This window comes from Staurois parvus, unplaced genomic scaffold (genome assembly GCF_062004578.1).
Source record: "Staurois parvus isolate SC_StPar_1 unplaced genomic scaffold, SC_StPar_1.0 ptg000291l, whole genome shotgun sequence".
Taxonomy (NCBI): domain Eukaryota; kingdom Metazoa; phylum Chordata; class Amphibia; order Anura; family Ranidae; genus Staurois; species Staurois parvus.
Window position 1 is genome coordinate 380585 of NW_028318087.1, and position 22942 is coordinate 403526.

A 22942-nucleotide genomic window follows, 5' to 3' on the forward strand; every position below is an offset into this window, starting at 1 on the left:
ACCAGGGGCATCTCATGGGGCCCCCTACTGACCCCGGACCCTCGGGCAATGGGAATGTTTCTAAAGTGAGCAAAATCCCCTCTTGTATTAAAAGAGGTATAGACTCCAGAGAGAGAGATATCATATTACCCCGGTACAAATCATTAGTAAGACCTCATCTGGAATATGCAGTTCAGTTTTGGGCACCAATTCACAAAAAAGAACATTGGGGAACTGGAGAAAGTACAGAGAAGGGCAACCAAACTGATACGAGGCATGGAGGAGCTCAGCTATGAGGAAAGATTCTCTCTTGAGAAGAGATTAAGGGGGGATATGATCAACATATATAAATACATCAGTGGTCCATATAGTGAATTTGGAAAGGTTTCTCCACAGTGAGAGCTGTGAAAATGTGGAATAGACTCCCTCAAGAGTTGGTTCTGGCCAGCTCAGTGAATTGCTTTAAAAAAGGCCTGGATTCTTTCCTAGATACACAGAATATAACTGGATACTATGAATCTTTTAGCCAGTTTTCTATCCATTCACATACAGATTTTTCCAAGCCTGTAGACTTTACCTTACACATTAGCTGTGTGTGGGGAACTGTGTCAAACACTTTAGCAAAATCCAAGTATACCACATGTTGGTCTTTTTTTTTATAGTGCAAAAAATAAAAACCGCACAGGTGATCAAATACCACCAAAAGAAAGCTCTATTTGTGGGGAAAAAAAGGATGTAAATTTCATTTGGGTGCAGCATTGCATGACCGCACAATTGTCAGTTAAAATAACACAGTGCTGTATTGCATAAAAATGGCGTGGTCAGAAATGGGGGTAAATACTCTGGAGGGCAAGTGGTTAATTTTTTTGAAAAGTGTATTATAGCTGACAACACACAACAAACACAGATTTTGTTTAGCTTTGAAATGTAAGATCAGCAACATTTTTAGATCGGTATGCCTTATATATTATGTAGCTCGAAAGCCCAACAACATCCTTCAAAAAAAAAAAGAAAGAATATTTTAGAGAAATGTGATGTGCTTTCTAGTGACAAGCAAGTTTAGTAGAATTTGAAATCAGAGGTTACTGCTTTAGTTTGCAGTGACCACCGTATGATAGGCAGGGGTTGACAGTGGAGGCTTTGTAAAAAGAGAAGGGGTTATAAATAGAGCAGGTTCTCCGTCACTTTCACAGAAACTTTCCATGCAATAAAAGCTGGCAATAGTCCATGGAAATCTAGGGAAAAAAGCCACCTGAGTCCACTTTCCTTTGATAAGTCATTTATGTTATCGTGAGATTAAGGCACCTGTGTTACAAATAAGAATACACATATTTTACTCACTCTTCCAAAAACATTCAAACTAAGCATAAAATAGTTTTAACTTCTGTGAGTGCAATTTTTTTTCTGCATGATTCTAACTTATATCTATCCTATAAATAACAATGCTCAGTGCATCAATAAAATATGCAGAGAGAAAGGTACTGTACTCAGGGGTGTATTTACCACAAGGCAAACAAGGCATTTGCCTAGGGTGGCATTTTTCAGGGGGGCAGCACTGCCCCCTGGATAAAGGGATGGAAGAAGGGACACGCGCGGCATGGGGACCAGGTGGGTTCCGAGAGATGCTTTGGTTTTCATGACGGTGTATGTACAGCCCGACTCTCGTTCCTGGGGATGTCCGAAGCTGTGAAGGTGAGTGTCTTTCTCTCTCTCGCCATGAGGGATGGTGGCTGGTGTATGGGGGGCAGTGGAAGTGGAAGGCAGGTGTGTTCTTGGTCAATGTCAGGCTCTTTCAGCAGGGGGGAGGGGGGTACGCCAATTTTTGTGTTGCCTAGGGCAGCACAAAACCTAAATACACCACTGACTGTACTGATAGCAGCCTTTCTTTTGCTGGCTCAGTGGAAGGTTTTGGTATAGGTAGTTAGAGTAAACATCACGTATATATACACGATTTTGCATTTCCGGGTAGGGGCTTCAGCTTTCGATCACCGGGTCCCGGCCAGAGATTCCCCGCTGGCACCCGGCGATCGGCGAGTATCACTGACAGGGGACAGGTCTGTATGTAAACAATACAGATCTCTTCCCAGAGCAATACAAAGCAATATGTTTACACTGTAAAACACACACACAGCACACTATAAAACAGCACACAGTTAACCCTTTGATCGCCCCAGATGTTAACCCCTTCCTGCCCAGTCTCATTAGTACAGTGTCAGTGCTTTTTATTAGCACCGATCACTGTATTAGTGTCACTGGGGATGTCAGTGACAGTCAGTTTTCCCCATGTCAGAATGCCCGCCGCAGTCCCACAGTCCCGCAGTCCTGCTCTAAGTCACAGATCGCCGTCATTACAAGTATATAAATAAAACACTAAATTCCAGTATACAGTATATACCACCATTTGTAGATGCTATATCTTTCATGTAAACCAATTAATTTACATGTATTCAAAATGTTTTTTAAATTTTTTTTACTGGACATCTTTAATAGCAAAATGTCAAAAATATTGTTTTTTCCCAAAATTGTTGGTCTTTTTTTGTTTATAGCGTAAAAAAATAAAAATGCAGAGGCGATCGAATACCACCAAAAGAAAGCTCCATTTGTGGGAAATAAGGACTTTTTAATTTGGATGCAGTATTGCATGACCGCACAATTGTCAGTTAAAGTAACGTAGCGCTGTATTGCAAAAAATGGCCTGTTCAGGAAGGGAGGTAAATCCTTTGGAGGGCAAGTGGTTAAACTTTGAATCTAAACATCTTTATTGCCTTTCTGGCATCAAATAAATGTAGGCATCATTTCCACAAAGAAATCAAATTAAATAAATAAAACTGAATCCTAGTCTGTCCGGCATTTACTACACAGTTCATTTCAGTTTCTAACCTGGAAGTAGAACTTGTACTTAGCATGTAAACCATCTTTGTGGGGCTGCTTTACTGAAAGTGAATAGTGCAAATTCTGGTGCAGCTCTGCATAGAATCCAATCAGCTTCCAAGGTTTTTTTTTTTCTTCTTTTTTGCCAAAGCTTAATTGAACAAGCTGAGGATAGAAACTGGACTGTGATAAAGCACTATATCGTGCGAAACGCGTCATCATGGTAACTTGTTGCGATTGGTCTCCTTCCTACTGTGGATTTTCGATGGTTGTCCCTGGCTTCCTTGTGTTCCACTGAGGCCACTTCTGGTGCACCGTGACATCACTTCCAGTGCGCGATCTCCTGCTCCTCTCATCCCTCTTGTTTCCTTTAGACTGCTGGCCTTGGACACCTGTACACCATCTATTGTGGCTCTCTCACCTTCCATCTATAGAGCTCACCATCCAGGCTCTCCATTGCTATGTCTACAAAACAGTAAGCCGCTCCCATCATTCCTCCAGCCTATGGTTTGCACCGATCCCTGTATGACCTCCATTCATGGATACATCCTTATGGTGATTCTTGTTTTTATTGCTCCATTAAACTGTTTTATATTGTCTACTGGTCATGAACATTATTGTTCTTTACTCTGGACATTCGCCACGAGCTCTCTGATTTTTTTATACTTTTCTTTTGACTACATATTCCCAATGGTCATTGGAGCAGCTGTGGGATTGCCTGTCCTTCCTTCACTCTTGTTTACCCAGAGTTTGTTAAGGGCATTAGCGCCTAGTCGTTTGTTTTTGCTTTGAGGTTAGAAACTGACTATCATGCACAGCTGCACCACATTCTGAGTGCACCAGTGTTAGTAAATCAACCCCTGTGTGTCATGGTGTTCTGCCCCTAGACTGCTCAAATGTTTCTAAGTTCTGCACTCTTCCTCTGGTCAAACAGATACATATGAATCAGAGCTAATGGTGGCCACTTTGTCTGAGGTTCAAGTTTATAGAGAGTGATCCACACTACAGTGATTTGTACCTTTTTGCCTTCTTACATGCATTTGTCTAAATATTGGCAGGCCTTGCCTTCATCCCTAGCATTTTATCATTTAGAAAACAGCTATTCTTCTTTCTGAGGTAGCCCATTAACAGGGGAAAAGTGAATACACATCCCCCATATACAGCATATACCTCAGCACATAACTGAAGGCTACCATTTGGTGTGGGGATAGAAAAGGGTGGATGAAAAGGGGGTTGCTGTTGCACAGCTAAAAAATTGTGTAGCTGTGTTTGGTTCAAACAAAAATACATATCAATCAAAAGTAACTACGAAAAAACCCAGAATGCATTGGATCTTACTATTGATAGGTCAATTTTTTTAAATTAATTTTATCTAACTGTGGCCTTCTTGATCCAGTCATCTTCCCAGAAGTTGTTGCACGTTACCAGTAGGTCCAGATACAATTCAGTCTCAGCAGAGTCAAGAAACCTTACAAATTTTCTATACATAGACTACATGACCATGGGCATGGAATGCCAGTTAAATCAAAAAGAATAAATACGAGTGCATCTATGAGATAGCAGCTGAACATTAGGTACCATACACCCTCAAAACAATATAAATCACAAGATGCAGCGCTATAAACTAAAACATATATGCATGAATCAAAGAATCAGTCATAAATGACTGAACAGTTAAAAGTTCATATAATAGGTGACTTTAGTGCTCTCTTCTACTTCATATCCTCCTGGTGGTCAGGCGTTTGTGCAAAATAGTGCTAAAGAAGTGCACACTCACCAGAACGCACAAGTATATGAGCGTTTAATATAGATTCCCCTTTAGGATCATCAACTGGACACGATGTGATATTAAGACCACCTCCTTCCAGAGCTCCTAGATGTTCCTGTATAATCCCTTGTTAGGTGATCCGCGGACTTTTCCTTAGGATCGGTATACGATTCGTACCCCGCAAAGAGATGGGTGACTAAAATGGGTACGTCCAGTGATAAAGATGACCGCCGGAGCTCCACGATGCTCCGGCGGTATGACGTCACGGCGTTCCTGGCTCCTCCTACGCGTTTCGTGCACACGCACGTCGTCTGGGGGGATATGCCACTGAACGCCGAGCCGTGCGACGTCCATTTATATGCTAGGCGCATGCGCATTGGAAAGGCGCCATTATTTTGGAGTCTAACCACGGACAACCGGATCTTCATACCGGCGCCATTTTCCATTAGTTTTACGTGCTAATATCACCGCAATATGTATACTCGGCTGGTTGTCATTCCCAAACATCTCACTATGATCCTATAGTATCTTCTAATCGATGTTTCCGACCTACAAGCCGATTAATATACAATTTGCTCTATGTGATAATAAGGTAAGTATATTTCCAATTAGCCAAAAATGAAATAAGAATCAAAATCGCCTTGTATATATGGCACTAGCCAGAATATATATTAAATGTACTGTTCATTAAAATACATATTAAATATAAGTCAAACATTCCTAATGTTGTGCAATTAAAACAATGGACTACCATGGGTCCTTGCTAAAATATAGGTTATAAAATGGTATGTAAAATGTTACAGTATAGACCAATCAATAACAGTGGATTATTATAAATGGCACATAAAGATTCTCTAGAAGGGGAAATAAATATATCAAGCCAACAACATCATATCCTATTCTCTTAGTATATTTTACACAGCCCATAAAGTTTTAGCTATTATTAATGAAACATCCTTTTTCCATAATATAAGGATATTCCCAACATAATATGGATGACACCATACAACAAGTGGCCAATCTAGATAGAAACGCACTATTGGAGGAAAAAAGAACAACCAATAGGTCTTTGTCTTGTCCGTTTTTAACTACATATTCTACACAGCATAGAGCCATCAAACACATTATTAACAAAAATTGGAATGTGTTGATGGCGGACCCTATCCTCTCTAAAATCCTCCCAGTGAAACCTGAAGTTATATACAAGAAAGCCATTACGTTAAGACATTGATTAGCACCGAACGTTACTGACCCCCCAGATAAGATTACCTTTGCACCAAACATAAAAGGTTTCTTTCCTTGTAATAAGTGCGTTATTTGCAAGACGAATAACGTAAGGAGACAGAAATTATTCACCTTTTCTTCATGTACTACAGGGAGATCATACAAAATAGACAAATGTATAACCTGCTATAGTAAAAATGTAGTATATCTCCTTGAATGTTCTTGCAAACTCCAGTATGTGGGGCGTACTACCAGACGTCTACGTGATAGACTGAGAGAACATATCAGTAATATCAAAAAGGGATATAAAGATCATTCATTGTCTTATCACTTCAAATGTAAACATAATAATGATCCATCAACCCTGAAATTCGTTGGGATAGATACTGTACAACCCCACTGGAGGGGGGTAAATAAAATACGGAAAGTTTCACAGCTTGAAACACGTTGGATATATGAACTCCAAACCTTGCAGCCCAAAGGTCACAATATAGATATAGATCTTAATTGTTTCATTAATAATAGCTAAAACTTTATGGGCTGTGTAAAATATACTAAGAGAATAGGATATGATGTTGTTGGCTTGATATATTTATTTCCCCTTCTAGAGAATCTTTATGTGCCATTTATAATAATCCACTGTTATTGATTGGTCTATACTGTAACATTTTACATACCATTTTATAACCTATATTTTAGCAAGGACCCATGGTAGTCCATTGTTTTAATTGCACAACATTAGGAATGTTTGACTTATATTTAATATGTATTTTAATGAACAGTACATTTAATATATATTCTGGCAAGTGGTTTATATGCTAGTGCCATATATACAAGGCGATTTTGATTCTTATTTCATTTTTGGCTAATTGGAAATATACTTACCTTATTATCACATAGAGCAAATTGTATATTAATCGGCTTGTAGGTCGGAAACATCGATTAGAAGATACTATAGGATCATAGTGAGATGTTTGGGAATGACAACCAGCCGAGTATACATATTGCGGTGATATTAGCACGTAAAACTAATGGAAAATGGCGCCGGTATGAAGATCCGGTTGTCCGTGGTTAGACTCCAAAATAATGGCGCCTTTCCAATGCGCATGCGCCTAGCATATAAATGGACGTCGCACGGCTCGGCGTTCAGTGGCATATCCCCCCAGACGACGTGCGTGTGCACGAAACGCGTAGGAGGAGCCAGGAACGCCGTGACGTCATACCGCCGGAGCATCGTGGAGCTCCGGCGGTCATCTTTATCACTGGACGTACCCATTTTAGTCACCCATCTCTTTGCGGGGTACGAATCGTATACCGATCCTAAGGAGAAGTCCGCGGATCACCTAACAAGGGATTATACAGGAACATCTAGGAGCTCTGGAAGGAGGTGGTCTTAATATCACATCGTGTCCAGTTGATGATCCTAAAGGGGAATCTATATTAAACGCTCATATACTTGTGCGTTCTGGTGAGTGTGCACTTCTTTAGCACTATTTTGCACAAACGCCTGACCACCAGGAGGATATGAAGTAGAAGAGAGCACTAAAGTCACCTATTATATGAACTTTTAACTGTTCAGTCATTTATGACTGATTCTTTGATTCATGCATATATGTTTTAGTTTATAGCGCTGCATCTTGTGATTTATATGGAATGCCAGTTGCTACAGCAACTTCTGCATGTTATGAGGCATCTCTGAGGTCTAGGGTTGGTAAGGGTAATGGCAAATTTTTAGATAAATTGGCAGTCAGTTTGGATGAACCACATCATATTACGAAGGATCCTAATACAGCAGAGAAGGGTTCTAATCCTTTCTTCTACAACTACTGGCCATAAAGATTTTTCCTTATGTGATCCATTACAGGTCTATCCATCTCTGCTGATTGCCACCAGTGGTTGCTGTTCCATTTGCTTAAAGCAACTATGTTGCTATATCAAAACATCCTTACAAAGGTATACACCTTCCTGTTTCAATTATTGACCATAAGATTTTGGCTTCTGTGATGGGCTTTTCTATTACTGTTGACTGCCACTAGTGACTTTGCTTAAAGCAACCCTGTCCCCAATTCAAAACATCCCAACAAGGTCATACTTGTAAAAATATGACCTTACTTCTGGCCCGCTACACTGCTTCCTGGCAATGAATCCCCTGAAGTATTCTGGTGAACAAACACTTCCAGGAGTGGTCTCCGCAGCTCTCATTGGTACCTTCCTCTGACCTCCACTCAACACATGATACAGCAGTGACAAGTAGGTCATCAGGAGAAGAGCAGCAGGGGGCCACAGAGATCTACACTTTTGGAAGTGTTGTTTCCCAACAGATTTTGTGGGATCATTTCTCAGGATCAGAGCAATGTTCAGCAGCACAGGCAGCATGAAAGATGAGTATTTACATTCATCTTTTTACAGGTAAGCCTTGTGGAAACATTTTGGTACAGAGTCAATGTCACGTTAAAGGAAAAGTATATATGCACATTGATTTGTAACAATTATTTTGTGTCCATCATTGCTACTGCTGTGCCCATTGCTATCTACTCTGGATGCTGCTGTTCTCTACTACCCAAAAAATAAAAATTATACTATATATTGTTTCCACATCCAGATGAATTGTTCATATCCCCTGAAAAGTCCTCCAAGAGCAATCTGAGTAAATGAAAACAAAATCTGATAGTGGCTCAATTAACACAAATGAATTAATTAATTTCTCTCAGTTTTTTAGCATCCCCATTCCTCACATTTTTCAAGGGGCATTCAATGTCCAGGGAGGGAGAAGAATGATGTGAAATAGAAATAAAAGAGGCCTCTGCAAGCACTTGCTACTATTAGGCCCCTTTCACAAGGGGCAGACTTTGGCTGCGGGGATCTGTCCACTGATCACCGCGGAGCAGGCAGATGACAGGTTTGTGTCTGCTCCACTTATGCAGAGCAGACACGGATAGAGCCCACTGTCCTCTATGGGAGGTCAGATGTAAATGGACCGCCTGTTTACATGCAACTGTAAACTGATCAGTTCCGTTAGGTGGATGGGGAATGGATCCCCCATCTGTCTGTTTTTAGCAGATTGGATGCAGGCAGGTGTAAATGGACTCGTGTCCGTTTTCATCCGCCTCTCCATAGAGGAGAATGGATGGTCTGATCAGGTCCACCTGAAAAACGGACAGGCAGACCCAATCAGAACTTCCGTGTGAAAGGGGCCTAAAATGTAAAAATTCATAATTGCAAGACAGATGTTCATTTCCAGCAAATCAAATTTTCAGTACGATTCTCCAATCAAGTTGTTCCCTGACTTTGGGATTCTGAATTTATCAGACTTATATGGTCATACTCCATTGACTTTCCATTTCTCAGATGAATGTTTAGAAATCTTTAGTATCATTAAATTGTATTCTGGGTTGGTAAATTGAATTATATTGATAGTTTTCAACATTGTTAGAATTCGTAGTACAAATAATATATTCTATTGCAGATAGTCTTGCTGTCAGCTCAGAATACTTACCATTGTAATTCTTTCATTTGTGGGCATCTTGAAATGTCATTAAACACAGTATAAACATCATCGACAGAGAAAAGAACAGAATTACACAAGCTTTATATTGCATCAGACTTCATCAGTTCTACTGAGTTACAATAGGCACTTGTTATGAAAACAAGGTTATCATGCCCTGTTATGATAACCTTCACATAGTGAAATTATACATGAGTTCCTTTGATAAAAATTAAACTTGCCACTGAAATGTAAAAAAAATACACCTTACTTTCTGACGAATGCTCTTAAAGGGAAATAACACTTATGTGTGTCTTTTTCCCAGTTATCACATATTCATATGGATTTTCTTCTCACACTAATAATATTCAAGTATCATAGATGCTTGCTGCTTGAAGATAATGCTATGCTGGTTCACAAAAAGGGAAAAAGTTAAAGCCTGTTGAATGAACTTTTTGTAGATGTGTATTCCATAGTTAGTTGCGTAGTTTCACAGGTTGATCAAATTTTATTCTTCAGCTTGTACAGAGGAAAACATACAACCCCACAATCAATGGTAGAGAAGGATCTGGGTGTTCTGATCACAAGCTTAATAATGGCATGCAATGCCAAGCTGCAGTTTCTAAAGCGAGCAAAATCCTCTCTTGTATTAAAAGAGGTATAGACTCCAGAGAGAGAGATATAATATTACCCCTGTACAAATCATTAGTAAGACCTCATCTGGAATATGCAGTTCAGTTTTGGGCACCAATTCACAAAAAGAACACTGGGGAACTGGAGAGAGTACAGAGAAGGGCAACCAAACTGATACGAGGCATGGAGGAGATCAGCTATGAGGAAAGATTAGAGGAACTGAGTTTATTCTCTCTTGAGAAGAAGAGATTAAGAGGGGATATGATCAAAATGCATCAGTGGTTCATATAGTGAACTCGGTGTACAGCTATTCACCCTGAGGTCCTCACAGAGGACAAGTGGGCATTCTTTATGTCTGGAGGAAAGAAATGTAATCTCCAAACCCGGAAAGGTTTCTTCACAGTGAGAGCTGTGAAAATGTGGAATAGACTCCCTCAAGAATTGTTTCTGGCCAGCTCAGTGAATTGCTTTAAAAAAGGCCTGGATTCTTTCTTAGATACACAGAATATAACTGGATACTAACATTTATAGGTAAAGTTGATCCAGGGAATATCCGATTGTCTCTCGGGGGATGAGGAAGGAATTTTATTCCCTGCAGGAGCAAATTGGATCATGCTTTGCTGGGGATTTTGCCTTCCTCTGGATCAACTGTGGGTATAGGATTATAACTTTTTTTTTTTTATGGTTGAAATGGATGGATTTTTGTCTTTTTTCAGCCAGACTAACTATGTAACTATAATTAAAGTAGATCTTCATTCAAGAGAAGAAAACACTCTGTGATCAGTGTGATAGCCCATCAGACTATCACAGCGATCAGATGATCTGTAACTGGGACACCCGGTTCCTGATCATTAGTATGAGATCTGGGGTTCTTGGTGAGAGCTCAGTCCTTGACCTGGGAGCGCACTTGCAGCACAAATACAGTGGTGCACATATGGGACCCTACTGAAAAAGAAATGCTTCTGTTAGTAAGTTTTGTAACATGCCCAAACTAGCTGGCATACCTATAGGTCATTCACATCATCCCTGAAGCCTGTCTGAAAAGCTCCCATACTGTTTGTATTGTCCAATCCTGGATAATTGACAGGACACGAAATCTGTTGGCTGCTCACCCCAGCAACCTAGGAGTATTTATTTTGTACCAATAGAAAGCCATCTGTGCTTTAACATCGACATGTCAACACAACACCACAGCATGTCATATTATTATTACTTTTCCATTACTATTTTCAGATTAAATATTCGATCAAAGCAAATAGGCTAGACCTTCACCAAAAATTATTGATTTCCATATAAAACATGTCACTGTGTAGATATACTCCCCTGGTGATAAGTTCACTTTGTAACTCTCAAGAGGCGACTATATTGCTTCAGAGTTATAACTGGTCATTTTGATTGACAAATTGCTCTCGTTGTATTCTCCATATCACATTTTCTTTCTGCAGACAAGATCTGTGATCAGATAAGTGATGCTGTTCTAGACGCTCATCTACGGCAAGATCCCGATGCTAAGGTTGCTTGTGGTAAGTAGTGTTCATTGCATTGATAGCTTCATTAGAAAGTGTCATGTGATGTGGGAGGTTCCCCTTAAAAGCCATACTGGACCCAAAGGGCTTGGTATAGATGGGAGGAGGGACCCTATGCCATTTACAAAAAAAATGTAATTGTCGGGCAACGCCGATATTTCTTGTGACATTCAGCTGTCAGCAGGGAACCCCGCTGACAGCTGAAACATGAATGAATGTTTCACTACTAAAATACTGCATCACCTAATAATATAACCCATGTGGTATTTTAGTAACTGAGTCGTATCTTACCGCATACTCAGATATGGTAAGATACCGCACAGTAAATTGAACCTGTTCGAAGTTCGCGGTTGAACTTTCGGTAGGTTCGAATGTTCGACCACAAACTGAACAGGGGGGTTCAGCCCATCACTAGTTACTAGTATTGCCTGGGGTCTCCCTGAAGCTGATTCTATATTATTATGATTATTATTATTATTATTATTAATATACAAGATTTATATAGCGCCAACAGTTTGCGCAGCGATTTACAATATAATATATCCATGACTAACTTTTCTTAATGTTCCCTATAACATGGCAAATCTTAACTTTTTCACTTTAGATTCACTTTAATACTTTTGAAGTGAATCTGTCTTTACTGGGCCAATTCAGGCTCAGCATTTATTTAAAAAATACATAAGCAACGGATCCCTTCAGCACATGTCAAAATTATTTGCAGATCCCAAGATGTAGGCTACTGAAATGGAATGCAAAACTTTTCCTGTAAAAGTTAAAGTGTTACTAAACCAAGGACCCTGCATTCACTATATCTGATCTCCCACAGTACACACAACATGGAAATGCAATTATTTTAGTAAATATAAACTGATAAATACCTTTTCTCATCGGCAGTTAGAGCAGTCTTATGACTTCTATCAGTGTCCAGCAGAGCAATGGTTAAAGTTTGTGGGAGGAGTTTTCATTCTGCTCTAGGAGGATGCAGAATCCCTGACCTCTGTCTGGACAGTGTTCTTTGGCCCTGTGCTGATCACATGCACCCTCCCAAGGAAAAAAAAAACTCTCTAGCATTACACACCAAACTGAACATGTGCAGTGTCTTCACACATATGTCTTATCAGGAGATAAGAGGGGACATTGGAAGAAGGGGAGGATCAGAGAAAACAGGATCAAACAGCTTTTTTACACAATTTAGTATTATTATTATTGTTATTATTATTATTCAGGATTTATATAGCATCAACAGTTTACGGAGCACTTTACAACATAAGGGCAGACAGTACATTTACAATGCAAATAATACAGTAGGATTCAGAGGGCCCTGCTTGTTAAAGTTTACAATCTAAAATGCAGAGGATTAACCCCTTAGGTTCCACAGTGAGTGTAACATGCATGCTTTACTGCATATACAGACTGATTTTACTGTTGTGGGTTTAGTAACACTTTAACCACCTTCCTCCCGGCATATAGTAATATGATGGATGCAAGGCGGTTCTCTCGTTCTGGGAGTACGTCATATGACGTCCTCCCATTCTAACCATGCATGCGCGGCTTAGGGAGCGCGCAGCGCTGCAATCGGCGGTGCACTGTGTCCCTCAAACACAGCGGATCACCGATCACAGAAAGAGCCGAAGATGTTGGCTCGGTCATGCGATCAGCTGTGTGAGGGGACATGTACACAGATCATCAGAGCACTGATGATCAGTGTGCCCTGATGTTCTGTGTAGCCCCAGCAGTGCCACCTGTCAGTGTCCATCAGTGCCTTGTGTCAGTGCTCATCAGTGCCTCGTGCCAGTGCGCATCAGTGCCACATCAATGCCACATATCAGTGCCTACCAGTGCACATCAATGCCACATATCAGTGCCCATCTGAGCTGCCTTTCAGTGTCACCCATCAATGCCAATCAGTGCCACCTATCAGTGCTGCCAATCAGTGCCACCTATCAGTGCCAGTCAGTGCTGCCTACCAGTGCGCATCAGTGCCACCTATCAGTGCCTGTCGGTGCCGCCTAACAGTGCCAGTCAGTGCCGCCTATCAGTGCCAGTCAGTGCTGCCTATCAGTGCCATGTATCAGTGCTGCCTTTCAGTGCCCATCAATGATGCCTGTCAATGCCCATCAGTGCCACCTACCAGTGCCTCCTCATCAGTACCCATCAGTGCCACCTATCAGTGTCCTTCATTGCAGCCTATCATTGCCCATCACTGCAGCCTCATTAGCGCACATCAGTGAAGGAGAAAAATCAGTTATTTACAAAATTTTATAACAAAAACTAAGAAAATTTTTCTCAGAAATTTTCAGTGGTTTTTGGTTTGTTTAAGAAAAAATAAAAAACCCAGAGGTGATTAAATACCACCAAAATAAAGCTCTATCTGTCACAAAAAAATGACCGCGCAATTGTCACTCAAATTGCGACAGCGCTGAAAGCTGGAAATTGGCCAGGGCAGGAAGGGGGTATAAGTGCCCTGTAGGCTAGTGGTTAAGAATAGCTCCAATACAAGGTGCCACTTCAGCAGCTGTTGTCTTAGATATTCTTCACTGGGGTCAGGTTTGAACATTTTATTTGCCAGGATGATGTTGTTATGACTGGTAATTGTATTGTATAATATATAAACCACAAATATTAAGCAACTTGAAGTGATGAAATGTGACTCATTGTCTTCCAGAGACTGTATGTAAAACTGGAATGGTATTGCTCTGCGGTGAAATTACATCCCGAGCTGTTGTAGACTACCAGAAAGTGGTTCGTGACACCATCAAATACATTGGATATGATGACTCTGAAAAAGGTTAGAAAGCAATATATTCCCTGACCCAAAATATCTTCAATATTACTGACATTCTTTGTTTTTTTTATACTGTATGTATGATAAAAACACTCAAAGATATATTGTTTCATTTATGTAGGTTTTGACTATAAGACATGCAATGTGCTTGTAGCTCTGGAACAGCAGTCTCCAGATATTGCTCAAGGTGTACATTTAGATCGTAGAGAAGAAGATATTGGAGCTGGTGATCAGGTACTATAGTGTACTTATTGTTGCTATCAATCCTAAACTAACTATGCAAGCTACAACATGATTAACTATGTCATTCTTTGAATACTTTGTATTTTATTTTATACTACATATTTTAAAAATTGCCTTGTCATATTTGCCCTTTCTTTCTTCAAAGTTTTAAAAGATGAATTCCAGGTGTAGCAGCAATTTTTACATGGTTACGTTAGTCCATCTTAGACCATTGTAAGTATGTATGCGCCATACCTGCTGGATCCCTGTGGAAAGTGGAAATCGCTGTAATAGGCACTTCTACTACAGTGATCACTGCTAGAGTCCTGGTATTCTGCACAGTACCCATCCAGGGAATACTTTGCATTTTATGAATGAATAGAAAGCATTCTCTCATTGGGCAAAGTTGTGAAGACACAATCTTCATCATGTCCAATCAGAGAACACTTTGCATTTTTTGAGAAAACTACAAGTGTTAGGATAGCACCCATACCGATCCGGCAAATTTGTTTGTTCAGTAAGAAGCAGTGCAGCCACATGGCACAGGACATAGAAGCTGCTGGAAATCATGGTTGTAGTGGCATGTATACAGTGATTTCCAGCTTCCAGAGGGATCCCTCAGGTACAGTTGCAAGAAAAAGTATGTGAACCCCTTGGGATTACGTGGAGTTTTGCATGAATTAGGCATAAAATGTGCTCTGAACATCATCTAAGTCACAACAATAGAAGAACACAGTCTGCTGAACATAATACTACACAAACATTAGATGTTGCCATGGTTTAATTGCACATAACATGTAAACATTCACAGTGCAGGGAGGAAAAAGTATGTGAACCTTTGGACTTAATAACTGGTTGACCCTCCTTTGGCAGCAATAACCTCAACCAAACGTTTCCTGTAGTTGCAGATCAGACCTGCACAACGATCTGGAGTCATTTTGGACCACTCCTCTTCACAAAACTGTTTCAATGTAGCAATATTCTTGGGATGTCTGGTGTGAATCGCTCTCTTAAGGTCATGCCACAGCATTTCAATCGGGTTGAGGTCAGGACTCTGACTGGGCCACTCCAGAAGGCGTATTCTGTGCTGTTGCAGCCATTGTTTTGTTGAATGACTTGTATGCTTTGGGTCATTGTCCTGTTGCATCACCCATCCTCTGCGGAGCTTCAGTTGGCGGACAGATGGTCGTACGTTTTCCTGCAAAATGTCTTGATAAACTCTGGAATTCATTTCCCATCAATGACAACAATCCGTCCAGCCCTGAGGCAGCAAAGCAGCCCCAAACCATGATGCTCCCTCCGCCATGTTTCACAGTGGGGATGAGGTTTTGATGTTGGTGTGCTGGGCCTTTTTTTCTCCACACATAGTGTTGGGTGTTCTTCCCAAACAACTCAATCTTGGTTTCATCTGTCCACAGTATATTCTGCCAGTAGTGCTGTGGAACATCCAGGTGCTCTTTTGCAAACTTCAAACGTGCTGCAATATTCTTTTTGGACAGCAATGGCTTCCTCCGTGGTGTCCTCCCATGTACTCCATTCTTGTTGAATGTTTTCCTTATTGTAGATGTGTCAACAAAAATGTTAGCATGTGCCAGAGATTTCTGTAGGTCTTTAGCTGACACTCTGGGATTCTTCTTTACCTCATGCAGCATTCTGCGCTGTGCTCTTGCAGTCATTTTTACAGGATGACCGCGCCTAGGGAGAGTAGCAACAGTGCTAAACTTTCTGCATTTGTAGACAGTCTGTCTTACCGTGGACACATGAACATCAAGGCTTTTGGAGATACTTTTGTAACCCTTTCCAGCTTCATGCAAGTCAACAATTCTTGATCGTAGGTCTTCTGAGAGCTCTTTTCTGCGAGGCATGGTTCACATCAGACAGTGCTTCTTGAAACCAGTAAACCCAAAACAGGTGTGTGTTTTTTAAGGGCAGGACAGCTGTCAGCAACACATCCAATATCATCACACTGATTGGAGTCAAGGTTGGCTCACTCCTGGCTCCAATTAGCTCTGGGAGAAGTCATTAAGCTAGGGCCTCACATACTTTTTCCTCCCTGCACTGTGAATGTTTACATGTTATGTGCAATTAAACCATGGCAACATCTAATGTGTGTGTAGTATTATGTTCAGCAGACTGTGTTCTTCTATTGTTGTGATTTAGATGACGTTCAGAGCACATTTTATGCCCAATTCATGCAAAACTCCACGTAATCCCAAGGGGGTCACATACTTTTTCTTGCAACTGTATGGCACATACTTACATTGGTCCAATCTGGACCAATGTAGCTATGCAAAAATGGCCATATCTGGAATTTAGCTTTAAGTTAATAATTCATACATCTTATACCATGTTTTAAACAGAATACACATGTGCTAAGATTAGCATTTTACACATTCGCCTGTACAGCAGCTAGGAGACCTTCTGGAAAATCCACAAGATGCAGTTCTGCAAGTGTGCATGCTTGCCCTATTTTTTACTTAGAAGTGATCTTACAAAAAGGGACCATTGGTTTCTGCTGCTGTCAATCACAGGCACTGAGCCAATGAGGAGAAAGCGGGGCCAAGCAAGTGTGTGTGCATAGACAATGTCCATTCACGGGAGCACGGCTCAGGAGCGAGCCTGCTCGAGTGGCCTCATAGTAAGAGGTTTTCTATTGGGGGCACCCGGCAGAGGGAAGGAGCCACAAGTGCTAGAGGAGGGACCCAAAAAAAAAGAGGATCGGCGTTGCTCTGTGCAAAACCATTGCACAGAGCAGGTAATTATAACATGTTTGTTAGTTTTTTTTCATTGCAACCTTTAGAATCACTTTAACAAAATTAAAGTAGATAAAAACCCTAATATCCCATATACACTTGTAATTTTCAAAATTATAAATCTGCAGGTGTCATTGAAATAATTCCTGATGATCCTACCATAAGGATCCTTTTAAGGATTTTCCCTATATAGGGAGGTATCAATCTATCCTTATCTTCAAATTATCCTCCCAGCCACAAGGGTCCCAAATGGAGATTACATTATTAAGGTGAATGATGGCTTTTTATTAGGATCTGGAACTCCAGAAGTGGCACCATTTTGATGCCATGTATGTGTTTGCGGTGTCATTGCTGAGGCACCTAATCTTCTCTAGCAATTGCTTGGCTCAGGAAACAGATCTCCTGCAGTAGTGAAATGCAGTCGATCACCAACTAACTTGTACTTAGTATGCCTGATAGGCACATCATTGTATATTCTTAGAAATTAAGGGTTAAAAGAGTGTGTCTGAAAGTTTCCACAAGCTTTATTGCTCTTCTTTTAAAAGGTTACCCTGCCTTATTAAAATGCTGTTTTTTTTTTATGGACAGGTAATGGCCAGTCCTCACAAAACACCCATATGATGCTGATAAGTCCAGGACATTTTGGGGGAAAATGTGATTTACTCTCCTAATTTTACTCTACTGGGACTGTATATTTTGAACTGGAAATCGAACTGGAGATCGGAATTTAGGAGATAATTTTAGTTCAGTCCATCGTTTTCTATTAAAGGACATACATGAAAAAGCCCATATAGCAGGGAGTCACTTTAAACCCTTTAGGTATAGGATACCAGCACGTACAGCATATGAGAATGTTTTGCTGGACCTGTAGTTTGTAAAAAAGAAAATAATGATGGATGAGAGGATTCAAACCATAACCAAACTGCTAGCAAGAAGACTTTCATCTCTGCTTTAGCATGTGATTGCGAATATTCCAGATCACTGCTGTATCCAGATGCAAGTGAGCATTCATCACACCACCTTCATTAACAACAATCTTTGAATTTTCTATTTTGTCTTTCACTTTGTTCTGTAGGGTTTGATGTTTGGCTATGCAACAGATGAAACAGAAGAGTGTATGCCACTGACTATTGTCCTTGCCCACAAGCTAAATGCAAAATTAGCAGAATCAAGGCGCAATGGAGAGCTGCCATGGCTTAGACCAGATTCGAAAACACAGGTAATTGAAATTGTTATATAACATAAATACATTTGTAACATTTTTTAATGGTGATATCTAAGATATTTATGTTTTCACTAACTCTGCCCCTCCATTTTATATTACTTTATAAAAAAGTTAGTCAAGAACTTCGGCATTACATGTGGCAACTATTCAAAATCCCATCTTTAATTTTTCAGGTCTTTAGGTTAGAATCTAAAGACTAATACCTGTTGGATACAATCCTTTTTTTATCTAGTTATACATAAGAAGTACACTGTATGTCTTATGCCATAACTTAAAATGAAAGTGTTAGTACATCCAAAACTAATATTTGAACAAATATGGTGCAGCAAGTCACCTTCTGTACTCTAATTTACCTTTTAGAGTGACTGTAGGTTTGACTGTTCTCACTGCCTTCTAGAAAGTGCTGGAACATAGGGAGTGGAATAGGTCAAATGGGCAGCATGAATACTTATTGTGCTGGATCCAATCACTGGGGAGGTGTGCCCAGATGGTTAGGTTTTATTTTCCTCATTGTTTATGTCTCCATTTGGGAAATGTACTCCTTCTATGGAGGCCACTGTCACACAGACTGCTAAAGAGGGGAAATCCACACATTTCCTTGACAATGCCTGCAGTCCTGCCTCTTCACAACAACTTTCGTCTTCTTTGCTATAACTCGGAGAATTCAGGTTGCCAGTTTAAGTGCAGTAGTAAATGCTGTATTTAATAATATAGGAATAAAAACACTCACAAGAGGCAAAAGATAAACAAGCTAATCGGTGTAGGGGGATATGACCTCCCTTCTCTGTCCAGCAGGTACCGCCGGTCATGCCAGAGATGTAGGTTAAGATGGTGTACAGTAGAGAAGTCCTCTTGTTGATGGAACTTTGAAGGCACAAGTTTGTGAATTAATGAACTAATAAATCAGCAGTTAAAAAATAACAATCAATTTGTAATTTATACAAGCTTAAAAAAGTCATAACAGGTTGCAATACAACAATTGTGGCGGTATTATCAAAAATTAGTGACTTAGTACTGATAATATGAAGATCAGTCATGCATGTGTTGCATCTGACATGTTTTGAGACCAAACGTCGTCTCTTCCTCAAAGGTGCTCAAAAGGCATGATGCATGGGGTGGGGGCAGGGAAAGTGAAAATGAACCGCCAGTGAATTAAAAAACATTAGTTTCCATGGATGCAGCCAAGGATATTCATAAGCCTCTAACAGCAATGATGATCAGAAAATGCAGAGCTGATGCAGCCTGGCTTGTCCACACACTACGACAACTGGGCAAACAATCCAGAAGTGGTCTCTTTTTTTCCATGAGAAACTCTTTTTGGAGTTTTTTGGAGTTAAGTCACTATCAGCCCCCTATTTCCCACACCACCTTATCAGTATCCATGTGCGGACCATTACCTAGTTTGCCACTGGTATGGTTGGGTGGGGCCCCTCCAGGAGACACTCGAGCGGCTGCTTTCATTTTCTTTTTCTGCGTTTTCTGATCATCCTTGCTGTTAGAGTCTTATGAATATCGTCGACGGCATCCATGGAAACTAATGTTTTTTAATTCTCTAGTGGTTCATTTTCACTTTCCCTGCCCCCACACGGGGCCATGCGTCACGCCTTTTGAGCACCTCTGAGGAAGAGATGACGATTGGTATCGAAACGCGTCAAATGCAACACATGCATGACTGATCTTCATAGTATCAGTACTAAGTCACTAATTCTTGATAATACCACCACAATTTTTGTATTGCAACCTGTTATGTCTTTTTAAAGATTTTATAAAATAAACATTGATTATTATTTTTAAACTGCTGATTTATTAGTTCATTAATTGACAAACCTGTGCCTTCAAAGTCCCATCAACAAGAGGACTTCTCTACTGTATGCTTTTAGGGATGTGGCACCTCTTGCACTATATCCCTCCTCTTTTCTAGGTTAAGATGGTGTGGAGCCGTGGTGCAGTAGGGGAGATCTCCCTGATGTGTTGGAGTACAGTAGAGCCAGTCCGACAGCATCTAAACCAGGAAGAGTCCGTGCTAAACAGCGTGGAACGCATCGGCAGAAATTACGTCCCCGTCTTTCTTGTCTTTGCATGCAGAGTTGGCTTTGTTCTATAGGATGGCTGCCTGCCTCTATTTTACCCTATTTTACACTTAGTGTCCCAGAGACTTTTCAAAGACTTGGTTATATCCATGGACATTACATGATATCTTTACACAGTGTTAATTTTCCGTGCCTGTCCCAGCATGGAATCATAGTCATGTGCTTTGCGAACATCTGACATTCTGTTCATTATCCGTACTATTATTATTATTTTGGAATAACTTCACCTCTGTGCACCAGAATTTCTTCTCTCTCAGAGAATTCAGGTCACCACTGGACTGCAAGACGTTTGAGGACCCACTTTTTTTTTCTGACTGGCAACTACTTTTCTATTACCATGCTTCTTAGTGATAAAGCCTCAAATTTTTATTTGACTAATTCTGGATAATGAATAGTTATTTTGGCTACCAAACAGAAGTGGGGAAGGCAGGAAGACAATACAAAGACCAAGTAAATTTGATTTCTCATTTCCTGAAGCCAACTTAGGTTGTCATGTCTAAAAGGGGTGGAACTCCAGTATAGATCTGGGAAATATGTATTTAATGTAAAACCCATATGACATTTTTTGTGGAATATCTTATATATATACAATACATCAGAAATCTGTAATATTTTCCACACATTGTAAATTCAAGCTGATCCGTGCAATTAAAGCGGAGCTCCACCCAAAAGAGGAAGTTCCGCTTTAAGCCTTTGTCCCTTCTCCCCATTAAGGATTGGTAGCTTTAGGGGGCGGGTACCCGAATTTGACAAGTACCCGCTCCTGCTTCTGCTGCAATCACCGAGGCGTTCGGAAGTGGAAATTGGCCTCCCCCTCCTCCCTCCCCGTAGTCTTTTGGGACACGTGACAGGTCCCAGAAGACTATAGGGCCATTCACAAAGAGCACATGAGCAGTGGGCACCCAGCTGTGAAGCTGTCACAGCCTGGTTCCCACATTGAAGATGCCGGCGCCAGGGAGAGAAGACGACCGGTGAAACCAGCGGTGGTGAGGACACCACTGGACCAAGGGACAGGTAAGTGGCTGTATTTTAAAATTAGCAGCTACAGTTTTTGTAGCTGCTGACTTTTTTTTTTTCAGGTGGAACTCCACTTTAAACCTTTTGTGAATTGAATTTGTTATTAAAGGTAACAAATAATGCACAGTAATAATAATTTCACGTTTCATGTTTTACAAAATTAACCTTGATGTTCCCAATATTGCTACTTGTCATGCAGGATTTTATGGTATGTTTCATATTATAGATGCAGATCCCAAAACTGTATAGTCTGCATGTTTTCCTGTGCATCCTTGTTCCACTTTTCATAGATTTAATGGTGCATATTATTTGGTTATCCAAAACACTCAGGTTACGACCACCATCTGCCAGTGTCAGTTTCTCTGCAGTAATGGTTGTGTGTAAATTTCCTGTGAGATGTGACAGTTAGAACTGCCATGAGCAGTGTGTACTCTGTCTATACTGCATACATCTGTTACTGCAGTGAAGATTTGTTTCTTGAAGAGTAAGCATACACCATTCAGCTGTTCCACATAACTTCAGGCATGGCTAGAAGCAGTATGACTTTGTGGAGCTCATCTAACTTTGCATGACGTGTTCAAGAATGTGAAACGTGTTCTTCAACATCAAGAATGCTTTAAAACATACCTCCCAAATGAAAGGACTTGTTCAGTGAGGCACAGAACAATGCACAAAGTGTAGAACAATGAGCCAATTTATGGTGTGGTAATCTGATTTCAGTACAATGATATTTGGTTGCCGGGGTTTTTCGGGTCTCTGCACATCCGTTGCTTGTGCTTTTGTACAGAAATGGTGTTTTTGCATTCCCATCTCTAATAAAATATGCAAAGCAAAGAGAGTGTCTTAAACTGTTACTAAACCCACAGCAGTAAAATCAGGTTGTATATGCAGTAAAGAATGCTTGTTATAAACTCTCTGTTGAACCTAAGGGGTTAATTCTCTGCATTGTGTAAAAAAGCTCTTTGATCCTGTCTTCTCTGATTCTCCCCTTCTATTATTGTCTCCAATCCATCTGCTGATAGTACAGAGCTCTAGGAGTCACTCTGCACATGTTCAGTTTAGTGTGTATTGCTAGGGTTTTTTTTTTCTTGGGAGAGTGCATGTGATCAGCACAGGGCCAATCAGCACTGTCCATACAGAGGGTCAGGGGTCATGCAGCCAGCCTCATAGGAAAGTCAGAGGAGAATGTAAACGTCTCCTACAAGCTTTAACCAGTGCTCCGCCGGACACTGATAGAAGTCACAAGACTGCTATATACTACTAATGAGAAAAGGTATTTGGCAGTTTATAATTGATAAAATAATTGCATTTCCATGTTCTGTGTACCGTGGGAGACTAGATATAGTGAATGCAGGGTCATGTGTT

At 40.5% G+C, this 22942-nt stretch overlaps 1 protein-coding gene across 1 annotated transcript in view; it reads left to right on the top strand.

Moving 5' to 3' along the window:
* The window catches only part of MAT1A (methionine adenosyltransferase 1A), a 68084-nt gene that overhangs the window by 20166 nt on the left and 24976 nt on the right, over positions 1-22942 (top strand). The window contains exons 2-5 of the mRNA XM_089682482.1: positions 11405-11482; positions 14151-14273; positions 14392-14504; positions 18321-18464. Of these exons, the coding sequence (XP_089538608.1) occupies positions 11405-11482; positions 14151-14273; positions 14392-14504; positions 18321-18464 (458 nt within the window). The remainder of the gene's footprint in view (positions 1-11404; positions 11483-14150; positions 14274-14391; positions 14505-18320; positions 18465-22942) is intronic.